A 23,966-nucleotide genomic window follows, 5' to 3' on the forward strand; every position below is an offset into this window, starting at 1 on the left:
TTAATTTTCAGTCCCTGGGTATATTGTATACCACTTCTCTAGAGACTCCTAAGTACAATAAATGTGCCACTCAGGTGTAATTCAATTTTGCCATGATTCAGGGAGAGAGTACAAGCACTTTAGCACTGGTTAGCAGGGGTAGAATGCACAGAGCCCTAAGGGCAGCACAAATGTATTCAGTAAAATAAGAGGTTTGAAGGCAAAATGTTTGGGAGTGTACCTTTAGAGGGCCAAGTCCATGTTTCCAAAATCATCAATTGGAGTAGGTCACAATTTGTTGTACCTCATTACTCTTCATGGGATAGGTCACAAAATGTGAATCATTTCGATTGGCTGCCATCACAGGGGTTAATGCCTCCTCGGGTCAGCAGACGATCATGCTTGAGATTGCATTTAAATAAAGTTTGTTGTGTTTTCTATATGCAGCTCTTTTGGACAACCTTCGAATCCCAAACGGATATTGTTTTCATTTACAAAGGGGAAGGGGTCCCTTTTACCTTTTTGAATAGGTTATGATGTTGCTGTAGGCATCAGTAACCTACCATTCGAAATCCCAATTTAGAAGGGAAATCCTAAGAACAACCCTTACAAACTCTGACTCAGTATGCATTTCTAAACCCATTTTGTAAGTCAGTAAGAATTAAAAAGCCATTTAGTAGTCGCAAACCCTGTGATTTAGCACGTTTAAGAGTTTGAGACTCCTAAATGGTTCTGTACATCTGGTCAAGAGTCATTTCAGCTTGGGTGAGATAGAGTTGTTCCTTCTCAGACCAAAGAGAACAGTGCAGCAGTGTTCATATTCTGTAATCTCAAAGTGTATCTTGATGGTATCCAGTAACAAAACATGCTACATTAGTCTAATCTTGAACTGAATTCACCATCATGATGCATTGTTAAAAGTCTATGAAAGCATAATCATTTTAAGCCCACCTAAGTAAAGAAAACAAGCTTTTGTCACTTATTCTGCTTCCTGGGTCTTTGATTGTCCCGAGTCTAGGAATGACCTGAGTCTATCAAAACTCTTAGAACTCTCACAGATGGTTCAGGGCCCCATGCGCTATTGACATAAACTGGTGTCCCAGCTATTGGTGGAGAATTTGCTGCATATTCAGGAATAGCAAAAAAATTACTTCAACACATGAAGGGCCTGATTCACAAAGGTAAACTGAGATGAAAGTTTAACTTTACGGCTTTTGATATTCACAAAGGACATTTCCTACTGGTAAATGCCCTTTGTGGATACCAAAAGTTGAACTTTACGACTTTCACTAGTCACAAACGGCATTTATGAATGGTAAATGCCCTTTTTGATTACCAAAAATGGTAAAGTTACACTTTCTTCCTGTTTTACCTTTGTGAATCGGACGCATTGTTTGTTGCTGCTCCTCATGTATTAGGTAGAGAAGATTAAATCCCAAACTGTTTTAATGCTAGGTATTTCACGGTGTTTCTGAATCAACTTGATTCAGCAAATTAGGTTATCCAGACCCATCAACCAAATGACCATTATGTACCAGACCAGACCACCTCAGCTGCATCCTACTCAACACTCGTTCCCTCAAAAGACATGCAGTGGAGATCTAGGACCTGCTCAACTCCATCTCCCCGACATCACCTTCTTCATGGAACCTGGATGAACCCCACCTCAGTCCCGGACATCGCAACTGCCCGTCCCCGACTCCTACAAAATCACCCACAAGGACCGTGTCAACTGGCAGAGAGGAGGCATTTCCATTGTACACATCCAGCTCCGACGACCACTCACCCAACATGGAACAGCTCTACTTCCAAATCCAGACAAACCCGAAAGCCAATTTCAGAGGCGCCCTCGTCTACAGACCTCCTAAACCCCTCCCTCTCTTAGCAGACTTTATTGCAACCTCAATGACCAAAACAACTCATCTCTACTGCAAGACCTCGCTCGCCACCATCGGACTCAAACAACTGGTCACCTTTCCAACCCACTCAGCACGAAACATGTTCAACCCCATCTTCTCCGTAAGCAACAATATCTCAGTCAGCAACACCTCCGAGGCACATTGGACTGACCACTGCTGCTTCCACTTCTCCTTCACCAAACCCACTTTAAACCACCACACCAAAAGCTTTCCTTGCAGAAGAAGGAACAAGGTCATGGAAGACCAGCACACCACCTCCGTCAGCAAAACCTCACCATCGACATCCACGGAGGCCAAGGCCTCAGTATGGAAACTGTACCATTGGCTCTCCAACTGCTTTATCACTTTGGGTCCTCTCAGGCAACCCTCAGGAAAGCAGTTTTCCAAGAAAGCCAGCTGATTCTCTCCCATCCTCGAAGAGTCCAGGCACACCTGCAGACAACTCGATAAAAAATGAAGGAGCAGCAAGATTGCAGCAGACTAACATAGCCTTCAAAACCACTGTCACCGTATACCACCATCTCATCAGAACAACAAAGAAAGCAGCCATACAGGAAAGTATCAACACCAGCTCACACAACAGCAGAACTCTTCATCATGGTCAAAGGATTTGCCAAACCTAACACAGAGACAGCAAACATTCCCCCTTCTCAAGACCTCTGCAATAACCTTGCCACCTTCCTCCGCCATAAGATCAAAGAGATCTACAACAGATTTGCAACCCAAGACACACCCACCCTACCCGCAACCACCACAACCAATGGCTCCAGAACCCAGCAGACCCTACCCAATAGGACCACCCTCATCCCTAATGACACCCTCAAGATGATAAAGAACATCCACTCCAAAGCCCCCTTGGATCCCTGCCCTCACCACATCTTCAACAGAGCCGGCACCTCCATCGCACCTGAACTTGGCGCACTATCATCTGCTTTTGTGTACTCTACCTTCCCTGAAGACTGGAAACACGTAGAGATCAACCCCCAGCTCAATAAACCCTCTGTCGACTGGCCAGACCTCAAGAACTACAGATCCATCTCTCTGCTCCCCAGTCCCAGTCAAAGTCATTGAAAAAGCCATCAGCGCTCAACTCTCTGAGTTCATAGTAACGAACCACATCCTGGAATTCTCCCAATTAGGCTGTAGAAGCAACCACTTTGTGGAAAAGTAAATTTTGCCATGTTATATGTGCCTACGTGTTCCCCATCTTATGCTATATGTGCATGATCGATATGCATGTATCCCCTTATGATCGATTAAAGACGCAATCATAGTTGTGTCCAACTCTAGTATGCCAGTATCCAGTCCTCGTGAAAGCAATGAGTATTAGGCCTATGTTGCCACGTTTCATAGTGTGCACGTTAATCCATTGAATTGTCCCCGTTCCTAGGCCTCAAAAGGGCCCGGACATCAGATTCAAGCTCCAGTCTCCTGAACCCACTCCGAGGAGCGATGCAGCCCCCACCTGCATCCCTGACCCTTCACTTATTTCCTGCCTCGCAGTGCCCGGCCCGGCCTGGCTTTGCCTGCCTGTCTGCCAAGAGTATGTTATGCTTCTAGTTATCAGTCCAGCCCTCCTCCTCTGCATTCCTAAGCTACTGAATCGCATCAATAGTTTCAGCTATGGTCTAGCCTTTCTGTCTCCATGTAAGAGAGTTACTGTATTAATATTCATAGAATATTCCTAGTACACGCAATACATGTAGAATTATGCATGCACCAGTCTTAGTGTCAAGTAGCCTTTGCCCTGATAACTTTTGGATTCTATCAACATGTACTCCAAGCACCAGATACCAGATATGCTATAGGTACATGTCGTCCTGACACCGCAGACTTTAGTCTCCTCTTCTAGCGCAGAAGTCATAGCCCCAGTTCTTCCTGGTAACACTTCATTGCCCGTTTGCGCACACCACTAGGTTAAAGGTCCCAGCTGCTCAGGTAGCCCCCTCCATGTTTCCCCCCATTTATGACACTTCTGTGACGTCTTCATCACATGTCTATGTATACGCCCTGTACACGCCTTCTTGTTACACCCATTTTGTTCTTATCTTTCGCGACTGCTACGAGTTACGCCTACTGCTACGCCTATTGTATGCAATGTAATGTAATGTATTATACTATATATATGCTGCACTGTCGATGAGGCATGGCAGCTGCCATCCATTCTATTTCCGTGCAGGCTATCCCGTTCCTGTCCCTTCCCTTATGCCTGATTAAAGCCTGTTAGACTCAGATACCTCGAATCCTGTCTCTTATTTATTGAGCTATCTGTTTTATTCACTGTATTCAAAAATAGTACCGGTAATTAATTATTTATTTACCACAACTTCACAGAGCCTGCTCTCCTTGCAGCTACAGGCGACATCTGCACTCTTTTCAACCGAGGAGATACTGCAGCCCTCATCCTCCAGGACCTCTCAGCCACCTTCGACACTGTCCCCAACCATACCCACTGTGCAAGACTCCACGACAGCGGCATCCATGACAAAGCCCTTGAATGGATCTGCTCCTTCAACACCAGCCAAAAACGGGGAGTCAGACTTTCATTGTTCTACTCAGAACCCATACCTAAGCCTCACCATCTTCAACATCTACATGGCCCCTCTTGCAGCCATCGTAATAAGCCACTAACTCAACATGGTCTCCTATGCCGACAGCACCCAGCTGATTCTCTTCCTCACTGACAAAACTCACAGACACCAAGAGCAACTTCCACAATGGGATGAAGGCAGTCGCCACCTAGACGGGGGACAAGTGCCTCAAGCTAATCTCAGACAAGACCGAAGTCCTCATCTTGGGCTCCACCCCCTCCTTCTGCGACGACTACTGGTGGCCAGCAGCGCTCGGAATGCCCACAAACCCACGGACCATGCATAAAACCTGAGCATCATCCTGGACTCCTCACTTTCAATGAACCACCAAATCAATGCCATCTTGTCCTCCTGCTTCCACGTCCTCTGCCGGCTGCAGAAGATCTTCAAGTGGATCCCCACCTAGTCCAGGAAAATCGTCACTCATGCAGCAGACTTGACAACGGTAACACACTCTACCACAAACTCACCCAGACCATCCCCCACTGCAGACACATCACCAATTACTTGAGTGACTGTCACTGGCTACTTATCAACAAAAGAATTACCTCAAGCTCCTCATGCAAACCTACAAAGCCCTCCACAATGCCAGACCTGCATACCTCAGCCACCACCTCTTTTTCTACACTACCACCAGACATCTCTACTCCTCCAAACTGACCCTGGCCACCATTCCACAGATCTGCAAGACCATGGCTGGAGCAAGATCCTTCTCCTACCTTCCTGCGAAGACCTGGAACTCCCTACCTCTACATCTCAGGCAATCACCATCACTGCCTCAATTCAGAAAAGCTCTCAAGACCTGGCTCTTTGAGTGAACCTCAGTTCCACGCCCTCACGCCTCACCTTGAGACCCTTGTGGTGAGTAGTCACACATTAGAAGTATCCCAACTACTTTGTTGAGAATGTTACTCCATGGTTAAAATGTGTTTTAAAGTTTCTTTATTAAGGTGGGACCTGCCTAATTTGTGATAATGCAGCAATGCCACCATCAATGTGATTTTATTAAATTGAGTTTTTAAACAGATTGAACAACTTTTGTTGCCATTAATTGTGATTCTGATAATTTAGTTACAATTATGGTTTTATCAGTGACATTTTTTAAAAACTTGTTTTTATTAGCATTGGTTATAATAATACAGCATTACAGCCGATCTCTGAAAATGAAAATCGATAATATACAGAATGAACACAAAAATACAAAACTCTGGATAGATTCAGGGTGGAAAGGGAGAAAGGAATGGTGAGAGGTGTCAGCAATAAGGATCATTACATGTGCAGCATGTGGTGCAAAGTATACAATTAGACAACATGTATAGGCAATTGAATCAGATTATCAATGTGTGCTGAGCACTGAAATGCGAGGCAGCTCACAAATTAAGGATTGACATGATCCTTACATGGAAATATGATCGCATGGGGTTTCGCCTAGGAAGGTGATTGCGCTAGCATGTTGTCAGTGCATAAAGAGGATAACAGAGGTTACCAAATATCTTTAGGATGGGACCGTGGTGGCATCAGCTCCCAAAGGTGCGATAATTTCTAAGAGCTGTATGTCACATCCTAAAGCCAGGCATAATTGTAGGCACTGGACGTCTACTCCAGTTCATGGCAACCCTCAGGGCACGAGTTGGGGTACACGCAGGTGGACGGCATCCACCCACTATTTTCACAGGGTGGACACCGTCCACCCTGAACACCATCCACCCTGCCAAGAAGTTGGGCCCCACTAAAAAATATGCTGAATTTGTCCCGTTGTAATTTACAACCACCGGGACACACTGAGCAGCGCCTGCACATTGTTGTCTGCTTTCCATCCACAACAACATGCAGGTAGGATGGATTTTTCTTAGTTCAGACTCCTGCTGGGCCCATAACAAAGGCCGGATCTGAGGGGTCTTCAGGCCTCCTTTTGTTCGAGTCTCCTAGCTAGAAGCAAATGCAGCAGAGGGGAAACAAAGGCGTGAGGCGTAGCACTTCACATATACTTAAGAGAGGCAGCTTTTCACTTTGTTCAGGCTATGTTTAGGAGATATGCATTCACTGTATGAATGTCAGATGTGTTGGTCTTTCCCTGTATTTACACAAATAAATGTAATTTATATAGTGCTTACTACCCCTGAGGAGGTGTTGAAATAATTTAAGTACCGTTTCTGTATCAATCCCTTGTAAGCGCTACAGAGATGACTCTGAGTGAACCCCCTGCCCCACCTGTCACATGAACTGCCTGCTATCAAAAGTACATTTAAATTGGAGAGCGCCATGTTTGTCCATGGTTGCGGCAGAACGGATGTTCACGGAAACAATAAGCAGTTCAGAGGATCACCTCACCATGCCCCTCTGCCCAGTCGCAGTGGTTCTTCTGTCTCTACTCTTATGAGTGCTGAGGGGCGGGCCATGATGGAATGGTACCTGCATTGCAGGCAAGATTGTTTTGATGTAGGAAGGTGAACCTTACTGCATACATACAATCCTCTGAGGCTTTTTCCTCTTTCCTTCTCCTAGTTATGCCTACCCTGGGGCGGCGTAGCATTTTTAAACATTCCTAGATCTACCAGTAATGATAAATTTGGGAATGCACCAAAAACCATGGGTGAATGAGTGGGAACACCTATGCTCCACCCATGGAATGCCTTATTTGGGCAGAGTAACCCAAGGCAGTGTTTGGCGGTGCCTTGAGTTCCTCTAAATCTATCATGGCATGCAGGGCACGCAAGATAGGCTTGTGTGGCTAGATAAATATCAATTAGGTTTTGCATAACCCTTGCACCCTCTTGTGTGGTGCAAGGGTGACGCAAAACATTGATAAATCTGGACCATAATGTGCAAATACAGCTTTGGGTAAGCTTCCTTCAGTCATTGGCTTCTTTTTTCATTTTAGCCATTGCTTGGCTGAGCTGTCTGTCAAGTGCTGGATCATACACCCACATTTTTCATATTCCAGTACAGTTTCCATTGTTGACATGCTGAGTAAACAACTAGAACAATGTGTTTTGCTGTCCATGCCTCTGCTGGAAGCATATGTGGGATCCACTAGCTGTCCATCAAACCTCAATTCACTGCTGTGAACTGCTCCTCCTACTGCACTGTGTTGGTGTTAATTTGTCCTCCTAAAACTGCTAACACTAGATTAATATTCTTATGCACTTTTAGGGATTGGGGCCTTGTTCCATGGAATGGTGATTCTAGAATAGAGATAAACCAAATAAAATCAAACATACACCAGACAGGGTTCATAGTCAAAACCATTAAGGTTTATTTAAATTTTAAAATCATTGCAGAACACAAAAATAGTTATACAGATCAATCAAAATGCCCTTTTATTATCAGAACCCAAATAAATAGGAATTAGCGAATGGCTATAGAGACTGAGCCCTTTTCTAGCTACCAGACACCATACAGACACTGGTCAATTTGAAAGGCAAGATCATTCTTTAAGGAAGCATCAACAGCAGACCATGGTGATGGTATGTGTCTTAGCTAGGCCCATGTAAAAACTATGCCATCTTTTACTATAAGCACGTTTCTTACACCTTGTATTTTGTAGTGTTGTACAGCGCAAACCCGGCCCAAAGGTATTAGATTACTTTACCTGAGCACCAGTTGCATTGCAGATGGACAAGTTATTTGCTTAGAATCACAGTATATTTGAACCTCCTGCCAGACTCAAACCTGGTTTCCCCGCTTCAAAGTTGGCCGTTCTAGCCGACAAGCCACATCTTCTCCTCTTGACTTCACACAATAACCTTTTACAAACATTTTTGTGAGGGACAATGTTGGATTCGTTTTTGTGAAGCTACTTTGTTTACAGATTCTGCTTCACTTAACATTATCATAACTCCTTGAACACCACATACAAGGCCTTGACGCACATTTTGCAAATGCCATTTTATTTATCATCCACAGGGTGACATAGCTATGTATAGACCATAGCAATGCTGGCTTGCACAGAACTTGCAAGGATGCTTTTCATTACAACTAAAAAATAATTTCTGGGTTTAGTTACAGTTGAGCCTTGCTGTCTTTGGTGACGTCTCTAAACACTGCAGCTTCAGCCCAGGAGCTTGCTGATATCTCTGCCAAGGGGTGTCCAGCTTGTGACCAAGACGTGGGTTTACTTTCTTTCACTTCAGGTAACTGGGATTAGATCATCCAGTGCAGGCATTCGCAGCAGAACGTACACGCACCCTAGACACAGGTTAGGGACAGCATAGTAGGACTAAGCCAGATTTCCAGATTGTTTAATATGCTTGTATATATATATATATACTGTATTAGCGCGGTGGTGTAACTTTGTTTCATGTTACTCCTTGATACTTGTATCTTTCTCTGAGAATAGAAGAGCACAAGTGACTGAGCAAAAAGGTTCTAGATCTGTTATCATGATTCCTGGGGCGATCAGGGTTGCCATTTTTAATGGTTCCTAGAACCATTTGCTAACCACCTAGGCTTAGGGGTATGTATGGTTGCACTGTGAGCTAGCTGGCCTATAGGACAACATATCCTGAGGGAGTGCATAGAATCAGTCGTGCACCATCCTAACGCTTATGCTGTCCACAAAAGCATAGTTCTACCATAGACTGGACACTAAACAACACTATTTAAGTTAAGGGAATAGCTTCAGGTAAACATTCCAAAACAACATGTTTTAATGTCTTTCAAATTCAGACTGTCAACAAGGTGTGAAACAAATGACGTATCACAATATCCAATGGTAAAACAGAAAACACATAACATGAAAAATAACTTTTGTTCTAATGCTAATAAATGATCCTGTGTTATGCACCAAAATAGGAAACAAAAGGACATGTAAAACATTCTCTGGTTCACCACAGCACTCCGAGTTTCCAAACGCTCCTGCAGATGACTGGAAAAGACGTGGAGAAACAGCCAACAACGCACACCACCAACTCATCAAATCCACAAAGAAGAATTTTTTTCAAGACAGAATTTTCTTCAATGCCCACAACTGCGAGGATCTCTTCTCCATCATACAGGAATTTGCCAAACCCAACAGTGAAAAAACAGACGTCTCTCCCTCCCAAGACATCTGCAACAGACTCAGCTCCTTCTTTCACCTCATGATCAAGACGCACTATGATAACTTCGATGACCAAGACCACTGTACCGCCTCAGCCTCTACCCCCAGCAACACCACCCAAAAACCCTACTTACTTGGACCCCACTCTCAACAGAAAACACCCTAAAGACAATAAGGAGCATCCACTCTAGAGAACCTTCAGACCCCTGCCCACCACACATCTTCCACAGGGCCACCACAGCCATCGCATCCAAGCTACGACGAACTATCAACTGCTCCCTCGAGACCGCCACATTCCCCGAAAACTGGGAGTGCGCCAAAGTCAACTCCCTCCTAAAGAATCCCTGCACAGATCCAACAGACCTCAAGAACTTCAGGCCCATCTTCCTGCTTTCTTTCGCAGCCAAGGTCATCAAAAAATGCCGTCAACACCCAGCTAGCATACTTAATCGAAGCCAACAACATCCTAGACACCTCCCAATCTGGATTCCGCAGCAACCACAGCACTGAGACTACCCTGCTTGCTGCCACAGGTGACATCCATGCCCTCCTCAACCAAGGGCAAATGGCAGCCCTCATCCTCCTGGACTTATCAGCAGCCTTCGACACCATCTCCCACACACACAAACCCCCAGACTCCATGAGGTCAGCATCCAAGGAAAGACAGTAGACGGTAAAAGCTCATTCCTCACAGGCAGAACACAGAGAATAAGACTCAGGCCCTTCCACAGAGACCAATCCGCCCTCAATTGCAGTCAGCTTTATTTTTCGACTTTCACTCGGTCTCACGCGACTAGATATCCGAGGTTGCTCTTTTAGGCACTAGTTTTTACTAACATTTTTTAAAATCTTGACTTCAGTTCTACTGATTGAATTTTTGTCATTTTGGTATCAAAAGATTTACTAAAATGTACTTTGTTTTTCTAAAGTGGTTTGGGCTTTTTCTTGTGTTGTGTTTTGACATTTTACTGTATGTGTGCTGCATAATTAATTTACACATTGCCTTTAAGTTAAGTCTGACTGCGTTTTTTGTGCCAAGCTAACGAGGATTAAGCACAGGTTAATTTAATGAAAAATTGTGGTTTACCCTGTAAGGGATTGCGACTGTTGGTTGACCAGGGCCCACCACCTAGTCAACCATCAACCTAACTTGAAACACACCAACAACCTCCTCTCATGCATCACTTCTCTTTATGCAACCCTCATACACTTCTGCCAATGGGGAGATCCTTGCACATGCTGAGCATCCAGCAGTGAGTCATTCAAAGGCCCAGCTCTTTCTAAAAGTGAACATGCATTTTCTATTATTGAATAACCAGACCCATTGTATTTTTCAATGCTTGTTTTATTAATTTCTCTCTCCTATTCTCTTGCTATTCTGTTTCTTCTACATTTCCATCTGTGCCTTTGAGACCCTTCTATCTCTGTTTAAGTATAGCAACAGAATGATAGATTCTTGAATTGACCACTCCTTCGATGACATTACAAGGTGGCACCCATGTTCTCTAGTATTTCTCCAAGCAGAAGACTGAGTCAGTAATCATGAAGGAGGCACCTCAATAATAGATGTTGGCAGCATCCTGATTTTGGGGGCAGCAAATGAGGAAATGTGCATCAAGTCCCATGGTATATAGGCTACATTGAAAAAGCCTTAACATCACATTTTAATCCAGCAAGAAACCTCACCATTTTACTGCAATACTTGATGAACTGCCCTAGCCACAGTATTATGAGGATAGCCCCATCCACTTAAAACAAAACTATCTTCAAGATAAGCTCACAATCATAAATAAAAAACAATGATGAATAAATCAAATTCCAGACAATTTTCATAAGTCACTGAACTATACACGAAACTGGACCTGTCATCATTAAAGATATCAAAGATCACAGAGATTGTCGCAAGATGTATTGCCACCAAATTATAAATCTCAACCAAATAATTTTAGCCCAGGGCGAAATAATGTGTCTGAACATAGATCTGCAAAATACCCATATATTGACCCAGGATTCCCAAGACATGTGTAAATAAATAAACATAACAATTTGCTATTACCTGCCAAGGGCTAATTTCTTGGCCGTCGGCACACGATCCATTCCTGAACGGTCCAAGCCCGGGCCTGCAGTTTAATAGGGTGTTTAATGCATGAGCAAGGGCATAGACTGCAGTGTAGCTCTGAAATGTATAGCTTAGATCACTCAACTCAAATAATGATTGGGACACATTATTGAGTGCTTCGTACCCAGAACAAGGTTTTGGATTGATGTCTAGCTCTCTGGTGTCATAACCTCTAGTCCCATTTTCCGCTTTGATTGTGCAATGGAATACTTGCTCCCAAAAAACTTTAATTAGTATGTCTTCAGGATATCTAGACGGATGAAGTTGAGACACAAACTCTTCGAAACCAAGCATGCGGTCTGTATAAGGTGCAATTCCTAATGACCCGTTAAATATTTTCCATGCCTTGCCTTCTAGAAGTCCTGGAGTTATAATAAAAGCTGTTGTAAATATCCATATTTTGCTGGTAATATTTTGGTCATATATTGTTTCCAGCAACACCTTCATATGCATCTCAGGGCCATGAACAATAACCACTGTCACTGAATGTTCCTGAATCATTTTAGTTAGGTGCAGGATCTTTTCCCTGGAAAATTGAAGATTAATTTGTTCCACGAATGCCACACAGCCGCCGTTGTCCTCAATTCCTTTACGAATGTCCTGGCCTCCTTGCAAGCCTTCCTCGTCATCAGATACTATCATTCCTACCCATGTCCATTGGAAGTGTCCAACCAGCCTGATTAGGGCAATGTTTTGGAATGAGTAATTAGGCACAGTGCGAAGAAAGGATGGAAACTGAAGCTTATCACTGAGAGTGGAGAGAAGGGAAGCATGACTTATCTGTAGAAAACAAAATATCAGGTAAGACTTTAATGAAACACATACTGTAACTTAAAGAAGGCATTGACTTAAACATTCTAAGCTCTTTAAAGCGTCTACTGACTGTTATGAGTACACCCCAAGTATTGTTAGAAAGGGGGGTCTCTAATTGGCAGAGGTAGGTAACTTTGTCCAAGTAGGGACTCTTGCTTCTAGTCAGGTTAAGGGGGATACACTCTTAAGATAAACCCTGCTCACTCCCTTGGAAGATTGGTACAAGCAGACACGCTTATCCCAAAGGCAAAGTGTAAGGTATTTGTACCAACACTCACAGTAACACAGTAAAAACACCACAAATGGACATAAGTGGACACCATTCGGAAAAGGAAATATCTTATCTAAACTAAACAAGACCAAAATGACAAAAATCAAACCTACACAGTTAAAAATATGACTTCCAAAAGGTTTCAAGAATGTGTACAATAGAAAACTATGGATGCATGACTTTTCACTAAAGTATCTGTTCCAAAAGCCAAACAGCAGCAGAGTCGAAAAACAAACAGATGCAACACTCCTGGGAACTTGGGGAGGGGATGCAACAGTTCTGTGACACGCAGGGGATGATTTGCATCGAATCCGGTCTGTACGGGGAGTGATGCGTCAATTCTTCGTGATGGTTCCGGTTTATGGGTGATGAGTCTGAAGAATTTGCCGCACAGGTACGATGCGTGGAAATCAGGGGATGAGTCGGCTATCGATGAGGCGATGCGTTGATTCTTGCAGCGGCGACAGGCGCAGCAAAGGTTTTTGCAGCGGCATGGCGATGCGTGAAAATTCTTCTGGCGCTGTGGAGATGTGTCAAGAAAACTGCTGCAAAAAGAGTGATGCGTCGATTTCTGTGATTCTTCAAATTTCTTCTTTCTTCCAGCTCCCAAACAGCAGCAAAAACCTCCAGAAGCCCAGACCTGGTACAGGCACCACTTGAACAGGCTACAACTGATGACAGTAGAGTTCTGGGGAGCTGGATGGTTATGTCGTTGTGTCCCTGAGACTTCTGAACAGGAGGCCAGCTCACAGCAAAGTCTGTCTCCTTTCCTTGGCAGAAACAGCAACTGTAATGAGAAATGTCCCATGCACATGATAAACTAAGTGGTTTTCTGGTGAAGACCTTGATTACGTAATAGTATCCAAATAAGAATCAGAAAGATTTGTCTGGTAGGTATAGAGGGTTTTAATGACGTGATGAATGATCAGTACATCCAAGTGGAGTTAGTTTGTGATAAATAATAAAGCCAACACGGGTTTCGTCACACCGTGTTGCGGCTGTGACTCATCAGGGCTAAGGAAGGACAAAGAAGGTAAATGTGTTTAGAAGTCAAGATAAAACAAAATAAATAAAAGTAAAATAACATACTGCTGTAAACAGAAAACATGAGATAGCGGTAACCGGATAATTCTACAAGTGCAAGTAGAGCGGTGTAAAAGTGGGTGATTCCTGTAATGGAAAAAGAGGAAGAAACAGGCAGAACATCATATGGAAGCCTAACACGCAGTAGAAGTGGCACAAAGGAGGGATTCGTACTAAACAGAAGAATCATGGAAGCAGCCGTGGCGGTCGGTAAGACTATTGGGCTGATCGGGTACGAGCTGGTGAGACGTACCTGGAAATGCTGTGATAGCGTACAGAATGTAGAGGACGGCGTAGGTAGCAATCCAAATCAAAAGTAAAGTAAACGAAAGGAGACGGGTGTGTCTTGTATACTGCTGTACAGGCCGGGGCGAAAGGAAACAGCAGTTAACAAAGGAACCCGATCTGGACGGTATATAGACGTAGATCCGACCGAGAGAAGGTCTCTCGGTGGAGGGCAAAGTAATTCTTACCTCAGTATGTAGTGATGGAGGCACGGGTCTGTGCGGGCGTATCTAACCTCATCCGGGTAATGGATGTAGGCAGTGGGATGTGGGCGTGTATAAGAAGGACGGAGTCGACAGTGATTGGCCCAAAGGGTATTGATGGAATATCACGCGTTAGGAAAATAGACTAGAATGTAGCGGGAATAGTATATATGACTAGGTAAGGTAGCACGCATGCGCTGGGGGTGGTCGAGAAAGGACGAGCGCAGGACGTGGGGGAGTATCTAGGTCAACAAAACATTGTTGAAAGGATAGTACAAAGTCAGAATGATGTGCGAGGATGAAAAGGTCCAAATTGAGCAGAATGCTCAAAGGAGAATGAGAAATGTCAGTAAGGAAAGTAAAATGAGTGACATTCTAACTATCCAAACGGTAGTAAATAATAAAAAAACAATAATAAAAAGACATTATATGTAATAATCACATTCTATATCAAAAGGCAATGGTACAGTAACTTCAATGAACATGTAGAAATACATATGTGAGCAAAATCATGATAGAAATGTTTTTGTTGTCACAGGAACAGGACATGAATGTCTAAGAGTTGCATCTCGTGGGGCTCAAGGCAGCCGTTTGAGATTATGTTCCGGAACATAATCTCAAACGGCTGCCTTGAGCCCCACGAGATGCAACTCTTAGACATTCATGTCCTGTTCCTGTGACAACAAAAAATGTACTCGAGGAAGGTGAGGTAAATTCCTTTACTATTAAAAAGATTTCTTTGCTCGTATTGGTGGCTGCATCAATTCTCTTAGCAATATAGGATTTTTTCTCCAGGGTGATGTCACTATGATACCTCTTAATGGAGCCCCTATAAGCCTCTTTAGACAGAGGATCGTAGTGCCGACGCCAAGCTCACTCGGCTATCTTACATTGCCGTCGACTCTCGGTCAGTGCAGGTGTAAACCAAGGGGCAGAAGCCCGCGGGGAATTTTTGCGGGCTAATTCATCCAAGCACTGAGCTAATCATGATTGCAAGAGGTCCAAATCAGCCTCGAGATCACCCGATAGCTGGCAAGGATACGATAACAAGGCCTGCGCCAGCATATCGGATAAGACGGGATGGAAGGCACGGGAAACAAGAGATTGTCAGCCATTGGCAATCGGAGATATTCTGTGCAGTCGGGTGATCTGAAAGTTCACCAGATAGTGATCCGACCACAGGACAAGCACTGGAATTGTTGTGTCAATAGGGATAGTAGAAACGACTTGATTTAAAATGTGGCCTTTACAATGAGTGGGGATTGAGAGGTAAGAGGTAAGCCCCAAAGGGATAGTTGTATCCATGATCTTAATATTATCAACAGCATCCACCACATCCATGTGAATATTAAAATCGCCCAGAAGCAGGCAATGTTTGGATCTCAAACACAAAGGTGAGATAACGGACTGGAGCTCCTCATGGAAAGAGCCCATTGGCCCAGGGGGCCTATAGACCAACAGCCCAGTACAGGATTGATACGGTGAAAGCGACAAAGAAAATCCCAATATCTCTGCCCCCTGAATGTCATCCTTAGGAATGATTGAGCAGGCGAACCGGTTGTCCACCACCATTGTGACTCCACCCCTGCCGTTGGCCCTATCCTTCCTATAGATGACGTAGTTGGAAGGGAGTGCAGAGTCAATATCAGGGTCTGAACAATCTCCCAACCACGTCTCAGTAAGAAAGAGACAGGTGGGTTTAATCTCGGAAAGTAAATTAAATAGATCTAGTGCATGCTTGCTAAGAGACCTAGTATTGAGAAGTAGGCAAGTGAAGTAGATAGGCATGTTCTCAGGGATGGATATGAAGCCATTACCTGGTAACCATCCACAACCAGGGCAGCACCTGTGGCCTTGAGGTCTACTGGGAAATACAGTACAACAGTTGATGGCACTACCCCTAAGTGTGAAGAGCTCTGCAGATGTGTATATCAGCATCCTGCCCCTAGATAAGTAGCCCCGGACCTCTTCCCGCCCGCACCGACCGCCTCTGGGACGCTGACGGCGCAGACGGGCTTACCTTTGGCGCGCTCGGTGCCCGCGTTCGCGCAGCGAGTGCATCAGGCATCTTTAAAAGTGGTCCACAATCGTGCTGCCTGAAACAACTAGCCTGCAAGCCTTCCCTCCACCCAAGATGGCCGCTCGCTCCACTGGCTGCCTCTGGGTCGTGGGTTCTTGCCTGAACTCAGCCCTAAATCGGCTGAGTAAAGTGCTTCGGGTGCCTCAGTAATTGAAATTGTAACACGGCAAGTTTGTAAGAGCTTACAGAGCAGGATTAAAAAGTGTGCAAATAATAACAAAGTGCAAATTTAAGAACAATCTGCCGGCTTCTGCCTCAGGAGTTCCTATTCAGGAACAGGTGCTACTCCTCCCACCATTCCAAATGCAGATCAGGCCTATCCAGTCTAGTACTAACACATCCACATTCCTGGAGCAAATGCACCTCCCAAGCCCCTGTCACTCTAAAGTCAGAGAGTAAATCCTCAAACAGGCAGAGGCACACAGGATGGTTGAATAAGAAAATAGCTTCTTTCTAAAAGTGGTATTTTCAAACACGCAATTTAAAAACCATCTTTTCTAAAACATATGTTATTAAATCCTGAGATAAGAGATAACAAACTCAATTTTTCTATCTTATACCTATGGGAAGATATGCTTGTAAAATGTTACAAAGCCTTCCCCATTCTGTCCTATGGGCACAACAGCCTTTCAATAGTGAAAAACTAAATTGCCAGTATTTCACTATCAGGACATATTACGCACACAAGTACATGTCCTAACTTTTACATACACTAAGCCCTGTCCAGAGGCGTACCTTGGGCCTACCATAGGGGTGCCCTATATGTAATAAAAGGGAAGGTTAGGGCCTGGAAAGTGGGTGTGCTTGCCAAGTCAACATGGCAGTTAACAAACTGCGACCAGGCACTGCGTTGGCAGGCCTGGGACATCTTTTCAGGGCTACTCATGTAGGTGGCACAATCAATGTTGCAGGCCCACTAGTAGCATTTGATTTACCAGCCCTGGCACACTCAGTGTACTTTACTAGGGACCTACTGGTAAAAGAAGTATGCCAATCAGGGAAAACTAAACACAATACCAATTTATATAGGGACCACTTGCACTTCGACACTGATCAGCAGTGGCAAAGTACCAAAAGCATCTAAGCCCGCAAAAACTAAATCCAGCACAGCATCAAACACACAGGAGGTAGAGACAAATAGTCAGGGAAAACCACGCCAAGGATGCCAGCTCTAACAGACTTCATTACTTTAACTTTCCATTACCTAATGCCCATTACTTTATCTATTTCTGGACATCTGGATAATAGCATCTGATGGCCAAATCGAAGTATCACTGTACGTCAAACCCACGGCCCGTAATACTCTCCTCAGATATGAGAGTTTCCACCCTCGATGCCAGAAAGACAGAATACCATTCAGCCAATTTTTGAGGCTGAGACGTAATTGTACGACCATGCGCAATTTTGAGCTACATGCGGAAGAACTAAGAAAAAAACTTCTCAAACGAGGATACCCACCAAGATTACTTAAAAACTCTTACAAAAGGGCAAAATATTATAATAGAGATACGCTTCTTAACAACGAGAAAAAGGCGAAAGAGTCCAAACTGGTCTGTGTAACACGCCACTCCAATTACAACAACCAAATACGACAAATTGTCTGATCTCAGTGGCATATACTCAACTCGGGATCAACATGAACGGTTATCCACAAACCGATCTTTGCATTCCGCAGAAATAAGAATTTAAAAAACCATCTAGTTCATTCCAAACTCACGACAGGACCTGTAGTACTTCAGAAATCCATCACAGGATCCAATCCTGTATTGGGCACCCATAAATGTGGCCACTGCCACGCCTGTGAATCAGCTATTGTGTCCTCTGAACTGACATGGGGCAAAAATGTATTTGCCGCCAAAGATATGACAAACTGTAGATCATCGAACATGATCTATCTCATTGTATGCCCTTGCCCCTTGGGATATGTGGGCGAAACCAGTCGTGAATTTTGATTCCGACTCAGTAAGCATAAGTCAGCGATCAGAAACAACAAAAATGGAGCCCCATTGGTGGCCCACTGGCAGGAAAAACAGCATTGCCTTAGTGACCTGAGATGGAGAATTGTAGAAAAAGTTCATAAACCTGTCAACAAAAATATCAATGGCTATAGAGCCAAAAGAGAGGTGTTCTGGATCTACACTCTGCGTACTGCGGAAATTGGTTTGAATTAATTCATTCCATGGCAGAATGCCCTAACATGATGACTTGCGTAGTGACCCTGACTGGACTGGGCCATGTGTCTGCATCTAGCTGAATCTCTGCTCAGTCTTCCACCGGGCGCAGCAGTATTATTTTTTTATTTTGTTTTCGAGAATAGAATTTTCCCTTCTGTCTTGCTTTTTATCCTTCCTTCCTTATTTCGTTCCTTCTTTAGTTTATTTAATTTGGTCACTGCTCTTTAGCATTATTATTTTGCTTTTATATGAGGCGTCGCAAAGTATTTTTTCTATTTTTACGATCGCGTCCTGGAGTGCAGTCTCCCTTGTTACCTGGATATTCTTGACTGCAGTCCCCTTTCTATCGCCATGATCGCGCAGGCTCATGGTTGGCCCCCAGGTGTCAGTAGTTATTACCGGGTGGGCACACTGTATATTTAAGCGACTCCTTTTTCGAACTGTCCTTTGAATGTTCCGGCTCTATCGTTGGACGTTGGCCACGACTCTGCTTCCGAGGGACGCGCTATTTACTGCCAGTAAGGCTCTGCAACCGGACTTCGCATATTAGGTTTCTTGTCTTAGAGCCTCCCCTTGTTCGATTCCTAATTTTATCTTCGTTTTATGTCTGTTTGCCTTTAGCCCATTTGATCGTTCAAGAATTCAGGCCCTCACCTATATATGGCAATACAAGTGTATCTGTGCAAAGGAGCCTGCTCGGGGTACGTACCCCACTTGGTAGGTAGTGACCTCTGCTCTTTTTGACTTCTTTACCCAGTCCGATTGCGGTAGGGGTGGTCCCTTATCTTTGTACTCTGTCCCCTCTAGATCGGGAGGTGTCTCTACCCGGGATACTGTTGGAGAGGGTATAAGTGGACATGATCCATCGTGAGGTGATACATCTATTGAACAAACCCTGACCTACGCCTCTTCAATTTCTATGTTTATTTTGGTAGGTCCGACATCTTTTAAGGGTGTAGTTACCATCACGTGTAAGACCTAAACCACGCCTCAGGTGGAGGGAGAGATTGAGTAATACTTTGTCATCTCTATATAGGAGTAAGAAATAAGAAATTGCCTCGATTTATTTCCATGGGTACTGAGACTGTGGCCTAGGCTGACTATATTTCCCACGGTTAAACCTGTTACTTATGAGGAAAATAGGATCTTCTTTGTTTGGACTTTTTAGATAGGAACTATATTAAATTAACTACTTCTCTTGTTTTCTAGAGTCTTCCTCAGTCCAACGAGAAATATCCTGCCCCCTTGTATACCATCCACGCTATTCCCTGTCTGTTGATAGGGGTATGTGTTAGTAATTTCTCTTTCTTTTAAATTCTCTCCATGGAATCACGATGAGTTGAATGAGGTCTATATCTAGCTATATATTCTGCCTCTGACTGTATGGTGGTTGGTCTGTCGTTTTCCCCTGATGCACTGTGCGAAAAGGGTTTGAATTTACTTTCCCTTGGGGCCACATTTGGATACTTGACGGCACTTTCTATCCCTTCTCTTTTTCTTATTAAACCATTTCTTCTCTTTCTCTAAACTATCCTGTACACGGTTTCTGCATGTTCTTTTCAATTTTTAATTTTTATTTCTATTTAGGCCACTTATTCTCTCCTATCTTGGGTTTTCCATTCCAGCAACATTTATTATAATGAATGGCCATATTTATGGTGTGTCTTGTTGTCCCTGCAGATATTGTCTACTGACTGAATATTTTTATGTGAAGCGGCAGCCCTGAGTCTAGCTTTCTACATACAATTTATTGTATCTATTGATTTACATCTTGAACTTAGGGATATGTTCTGATTAGTTACAGAAGAGACTATATGTAACTGTCTGCGCCCTGACGAAGGAATGGTGAATATCGGTCCTGTTCCGAAACGCGCGTCGGCGCCTCTGTTCTGTTTTATCTTTGTATGTTTGTGTCTAATGGTGTACGTTTTTTGTAAATTGTTTGTATATATTGTTGATTGGTATGACTGATGATGGTCTGTATGGGTGTGATTGGTGGTTGCTATGAAGGTGTGAGAGGGCATGTGTCGCATATATTTTGATATGTAAATAGATGTTGTATATACACTTATGTCTTTATTGCTGTTGGATCTATAAATGAAAACTTCAGAAAATAATAATAAATAGATATGTTTTTCAAATAATTACTCTCTGTGTGGGACTACTATGACATTTTGTATTTATTTTTATTTATTTATTTATTTTTGAAATTTTTATTGCGCGACAAATACCCTTGGGTGTCTCGGCGCATATGATTACTCAGATAAGGACCAATACCCACCAGCTTACTGGTCAAATAACCAGGTTTTAAGGAGCTTACGGAAACCTACCAAATTGGGGGCGGTTTTGATGATGAGAGGGAGGGTGTTCCATAGCTTAGGTGTTGCTACCATGAAACGCCTGTCTCCCCAGGTCACTGTTTTGGTTCGGGGGACTGAAAGCATGCAGATATTTGCGGATCTGAGCTGTCTTTTTGGGGTGTGCAGTTTGAAGGCCTCTCTCAGAAACATGGGCCCTATATTATGTATGGCTTTATAGGCAATACATAATGCCTTGAATTTAATGCGGTTTTCCACTTTTAGCCAATGAAGCTGTCGAATTGCTGTGGTTGTCGGATGGCGTCGGGGAATACCGAGCAAAATTCTGGCTGCCGCATTCTGTATGGACTGGAGTTTCATTAGGACTTGTTTTTGAGTGTTCAGAAAGAGGGCATTCCCGTAGTCCATCTTCGAGAATACCAAGGTAGTAATGAGGGTTTTCCCTGCTGATGCTGGAAGATAGGGCATGAGTTTCCTTATTTTCTTCAGGACATAAAAGGCGGATGATACTACCTTGTTTACATGATGGTTAAAGACCAGTTTATTGTCAAAAATGACTCCCAGGTTTCTGACCTTGGCAACTGGAACAGGCGGGGGGCCCATCTGGCTTGGCCACCAGATGGGTGACCATTCCGGGGATAGGTTGCCAAAGGTCATGACCTCGGTCTTATCTGAATTAAGCTTCAGACAATTTGTTGACATCCAGGAGCAAACGACCAGCATTGCTTCTTGGAATTTTGCTGCCACAACTGGACCATCTTTATGCACCGCCAGGACCAATTGGGTGTCGTCTGCATAGGACGTCAGACGCAACCCATGAGTTTTTATTACCCTCGCTAAGTCCGCTACATAGATATTAAACAGCGTCGGACTTAGCGAGGAGCCCTGGGGGACCCCACAAGGGATTGCGGAGACAGGAGAGTAAAAATTACCTAACTTCACTGTCTGCGTGCGACTGTTCAGAAAAGATGAAATAAGGTCTCCAGCCAAGTCGACAATCCCTAGGGCTGTGACACGGTCGATCAAGATTGCATGATCGACCGTGTCGAAGGCCGCGGACAGATCCAAAAGGATAAGGACTGCTGCTCCTCCTTGGTCCATGATGGATCTAATTTCATCAGATGCTTTTATAAGTGCAGTCTCGGTCCCATGGCCCTTTCTGAACCCGAACTGAGTATCGTCTAAAAGATTGTGAGAGTCGACGAACTCAGAGAGCTGTTGGTTCATTAAAGCTTCACAAATTTTTGCCGGGAAAGGAAGACCCGCAATTGGTCTATAATTGGCCGAGACTGCAGGGTCCAGAGATTGTTTTTTTAGCAAGGGTTTTATAACCGCATTCTTCCAGCCATCTGGATATATGCCAGTTTGAAACATGGCATTGCATATGTCCGTGAGAGGGGAAGAAATTGCCTCGTTTATGGCGTTCATCACCATCGGGGGACAGGGGTCAAGAGGGGATCCTGCCTTGGTGGTGGCAATGAGCCTGCTAACCTTGTCAATAGTGACTGGATGAAAGGAGGAGAAGGTGGCATGTCCACTGTTAGCTTGATGGCTTGCCTCCCTGTTCTCCCCTCTGGGGTTTACGGTAAAAGATGAATAAATGTCAGCAACCTTAGTAGAAAAGAACATAGCCAAAGAGTCACATAATGTTTGTGAGGGTTCAATTCCAGGTCCTGAGAGGGGGTTGGACAGAGTGTTTACCACCGAAAACAGCTCTCTGGCTGAATTATGAGCGGTCTCAATTTGAGTAGAGAAGAAAGCACTTTTTTGAGCAGCGATGGCCTTTTTATAGATTGCAAGCGCATCTTTATAGGATTGCTTGGCTACGGGGCAATACTGCTTGCGCCACCGCCTCTCCAAGTTCCTACAATGTTGTCGATGTAGCCTAAGCTCCTCCGTAAACCATTTTGCAGAAGGAGAGGTTCTGTTAGAGAAAATAAATTTTTCCGGGGCCACCTGGTTAGCCGCATTCTGGATCCACTCTTGGAACTGGGCTGTTAATACATCCGGGCTATCAGAACCTATAAGTGGGGAGGAGGTCAGAATATCCATGAACCGCGGGATATCTGCACTTTTCCATGGCCTAATTCCTATCCTACCTCTTCGTTTACATTGAGGGGGGTTAGGGGCACGTGATTTTATGGTAAAGATGATAGCTTTGTGATCAGACCATGCTAATGGCAAAACATCCACCATCATGACATCGGGTTGTTGGTAAACAAGCCATCCAACGTATGTCCGGCTTGATGTGTTGGGCCCTTCACTAGTTGCTGCAGTCCCAAGGTTTGTAAATCAGCGATGAGCTGCACAGCATTGTTGTTCTCCTGATCTTCAAGGGGAAAATTGAAATCACCCAGAATTAGATAGTCTGGGGATCCTATGATATGAACATTAAAATCGGGGAGAGTGGCTAAAAACTTGTTCCGTGGGCCCGGGGGTCTATACAGGAGAATCCCTTTAAGGGCTTGCTTGTGGTTGAGATTGATAGCGAATGTTGCAGATTCACAATCTAAGCCCTGGATGAGGTCAAGTCTGGAACGATATGTATCCTTATGAATAATGGCTATACCGCCACCTCTTCCTGTTGTTCTATCCTGCCTAGCCACACTATATCCTTCCGGGATTGCCTGACAAAAGTCGGGTCCTGAAGCATCGTCCCCCCAGGTTTCCGTGACAAAAAGTATGTCCAGGTCCTGGCTGAGGATACATTCCCTAATGTGTAGACTATGGCAAGGGAGGGAACGCACATTAATAAGTGCTGCCCGATATATTGACTTATATGGCACTTCCGATCTGTGGCAGGGAGGTTTACCTAATATGCCGAGGGCAACGTTCTGAGCAAGGCTGGGGCGGGGCAGTTGGTAAGTGCACCCCGGACATATATCAGGGGTATAGTTTATGTTAGTGGAAAGGGGCCTGCATTTGCATCGCCAACTGATGGTACCAGGATTCAGATCCCTCAGTTGGGAAGACGAGTAGCGTAAGGGAAGGTCGGTGTCATGTGGAGGAATAATGCCAAGGGGGGTGGCCCTAGGCCCGGGCCAGGCGCGGACGGGCGCAGACGGGCTGGTCTTAGGCGCATCTTCGGCG

The 23,966-nt window shown here is 44.3% G+C and overlaps 1 protein-coding gene across 1 annotated transcript in view; it reads right to left on the bottom strand.

The window, feature by feature from the left end:
* LOC144774107 (extracellular calcium-sensing receptor-like) overlaps nt 1–23,966 on the bottom strand; it is a 103,929-nt gene that overhangs the window by 29,042 nt on the left and 50,921 nt on the right. Inside the window, exon 3 of the mRNA XM_078659132.1 lies at nt 11,587–12,429. Coding sequence (XP_078515258.1) covers nt 11,587–12,429 — 843 coding nt within the window. The remainder of the gene's footprint in view (nt 1–11,586; nt 12,430–23,966) is intronic.

Source organism: Lissotriton helveticus, chromosome 8 (assembly GCF_964261635.1).
Source record: "Lissotriton helveticus chromosome 8, aLisHel1.1, whole genome shotgun sequence".
Taxonomy (NCBI): domain Eukaryota; kingdom Metazoa; phylum Chordata; class Amphibia; order Caudata; family Salamandridae; genus Lissotriton; species Lissotriton helveticus.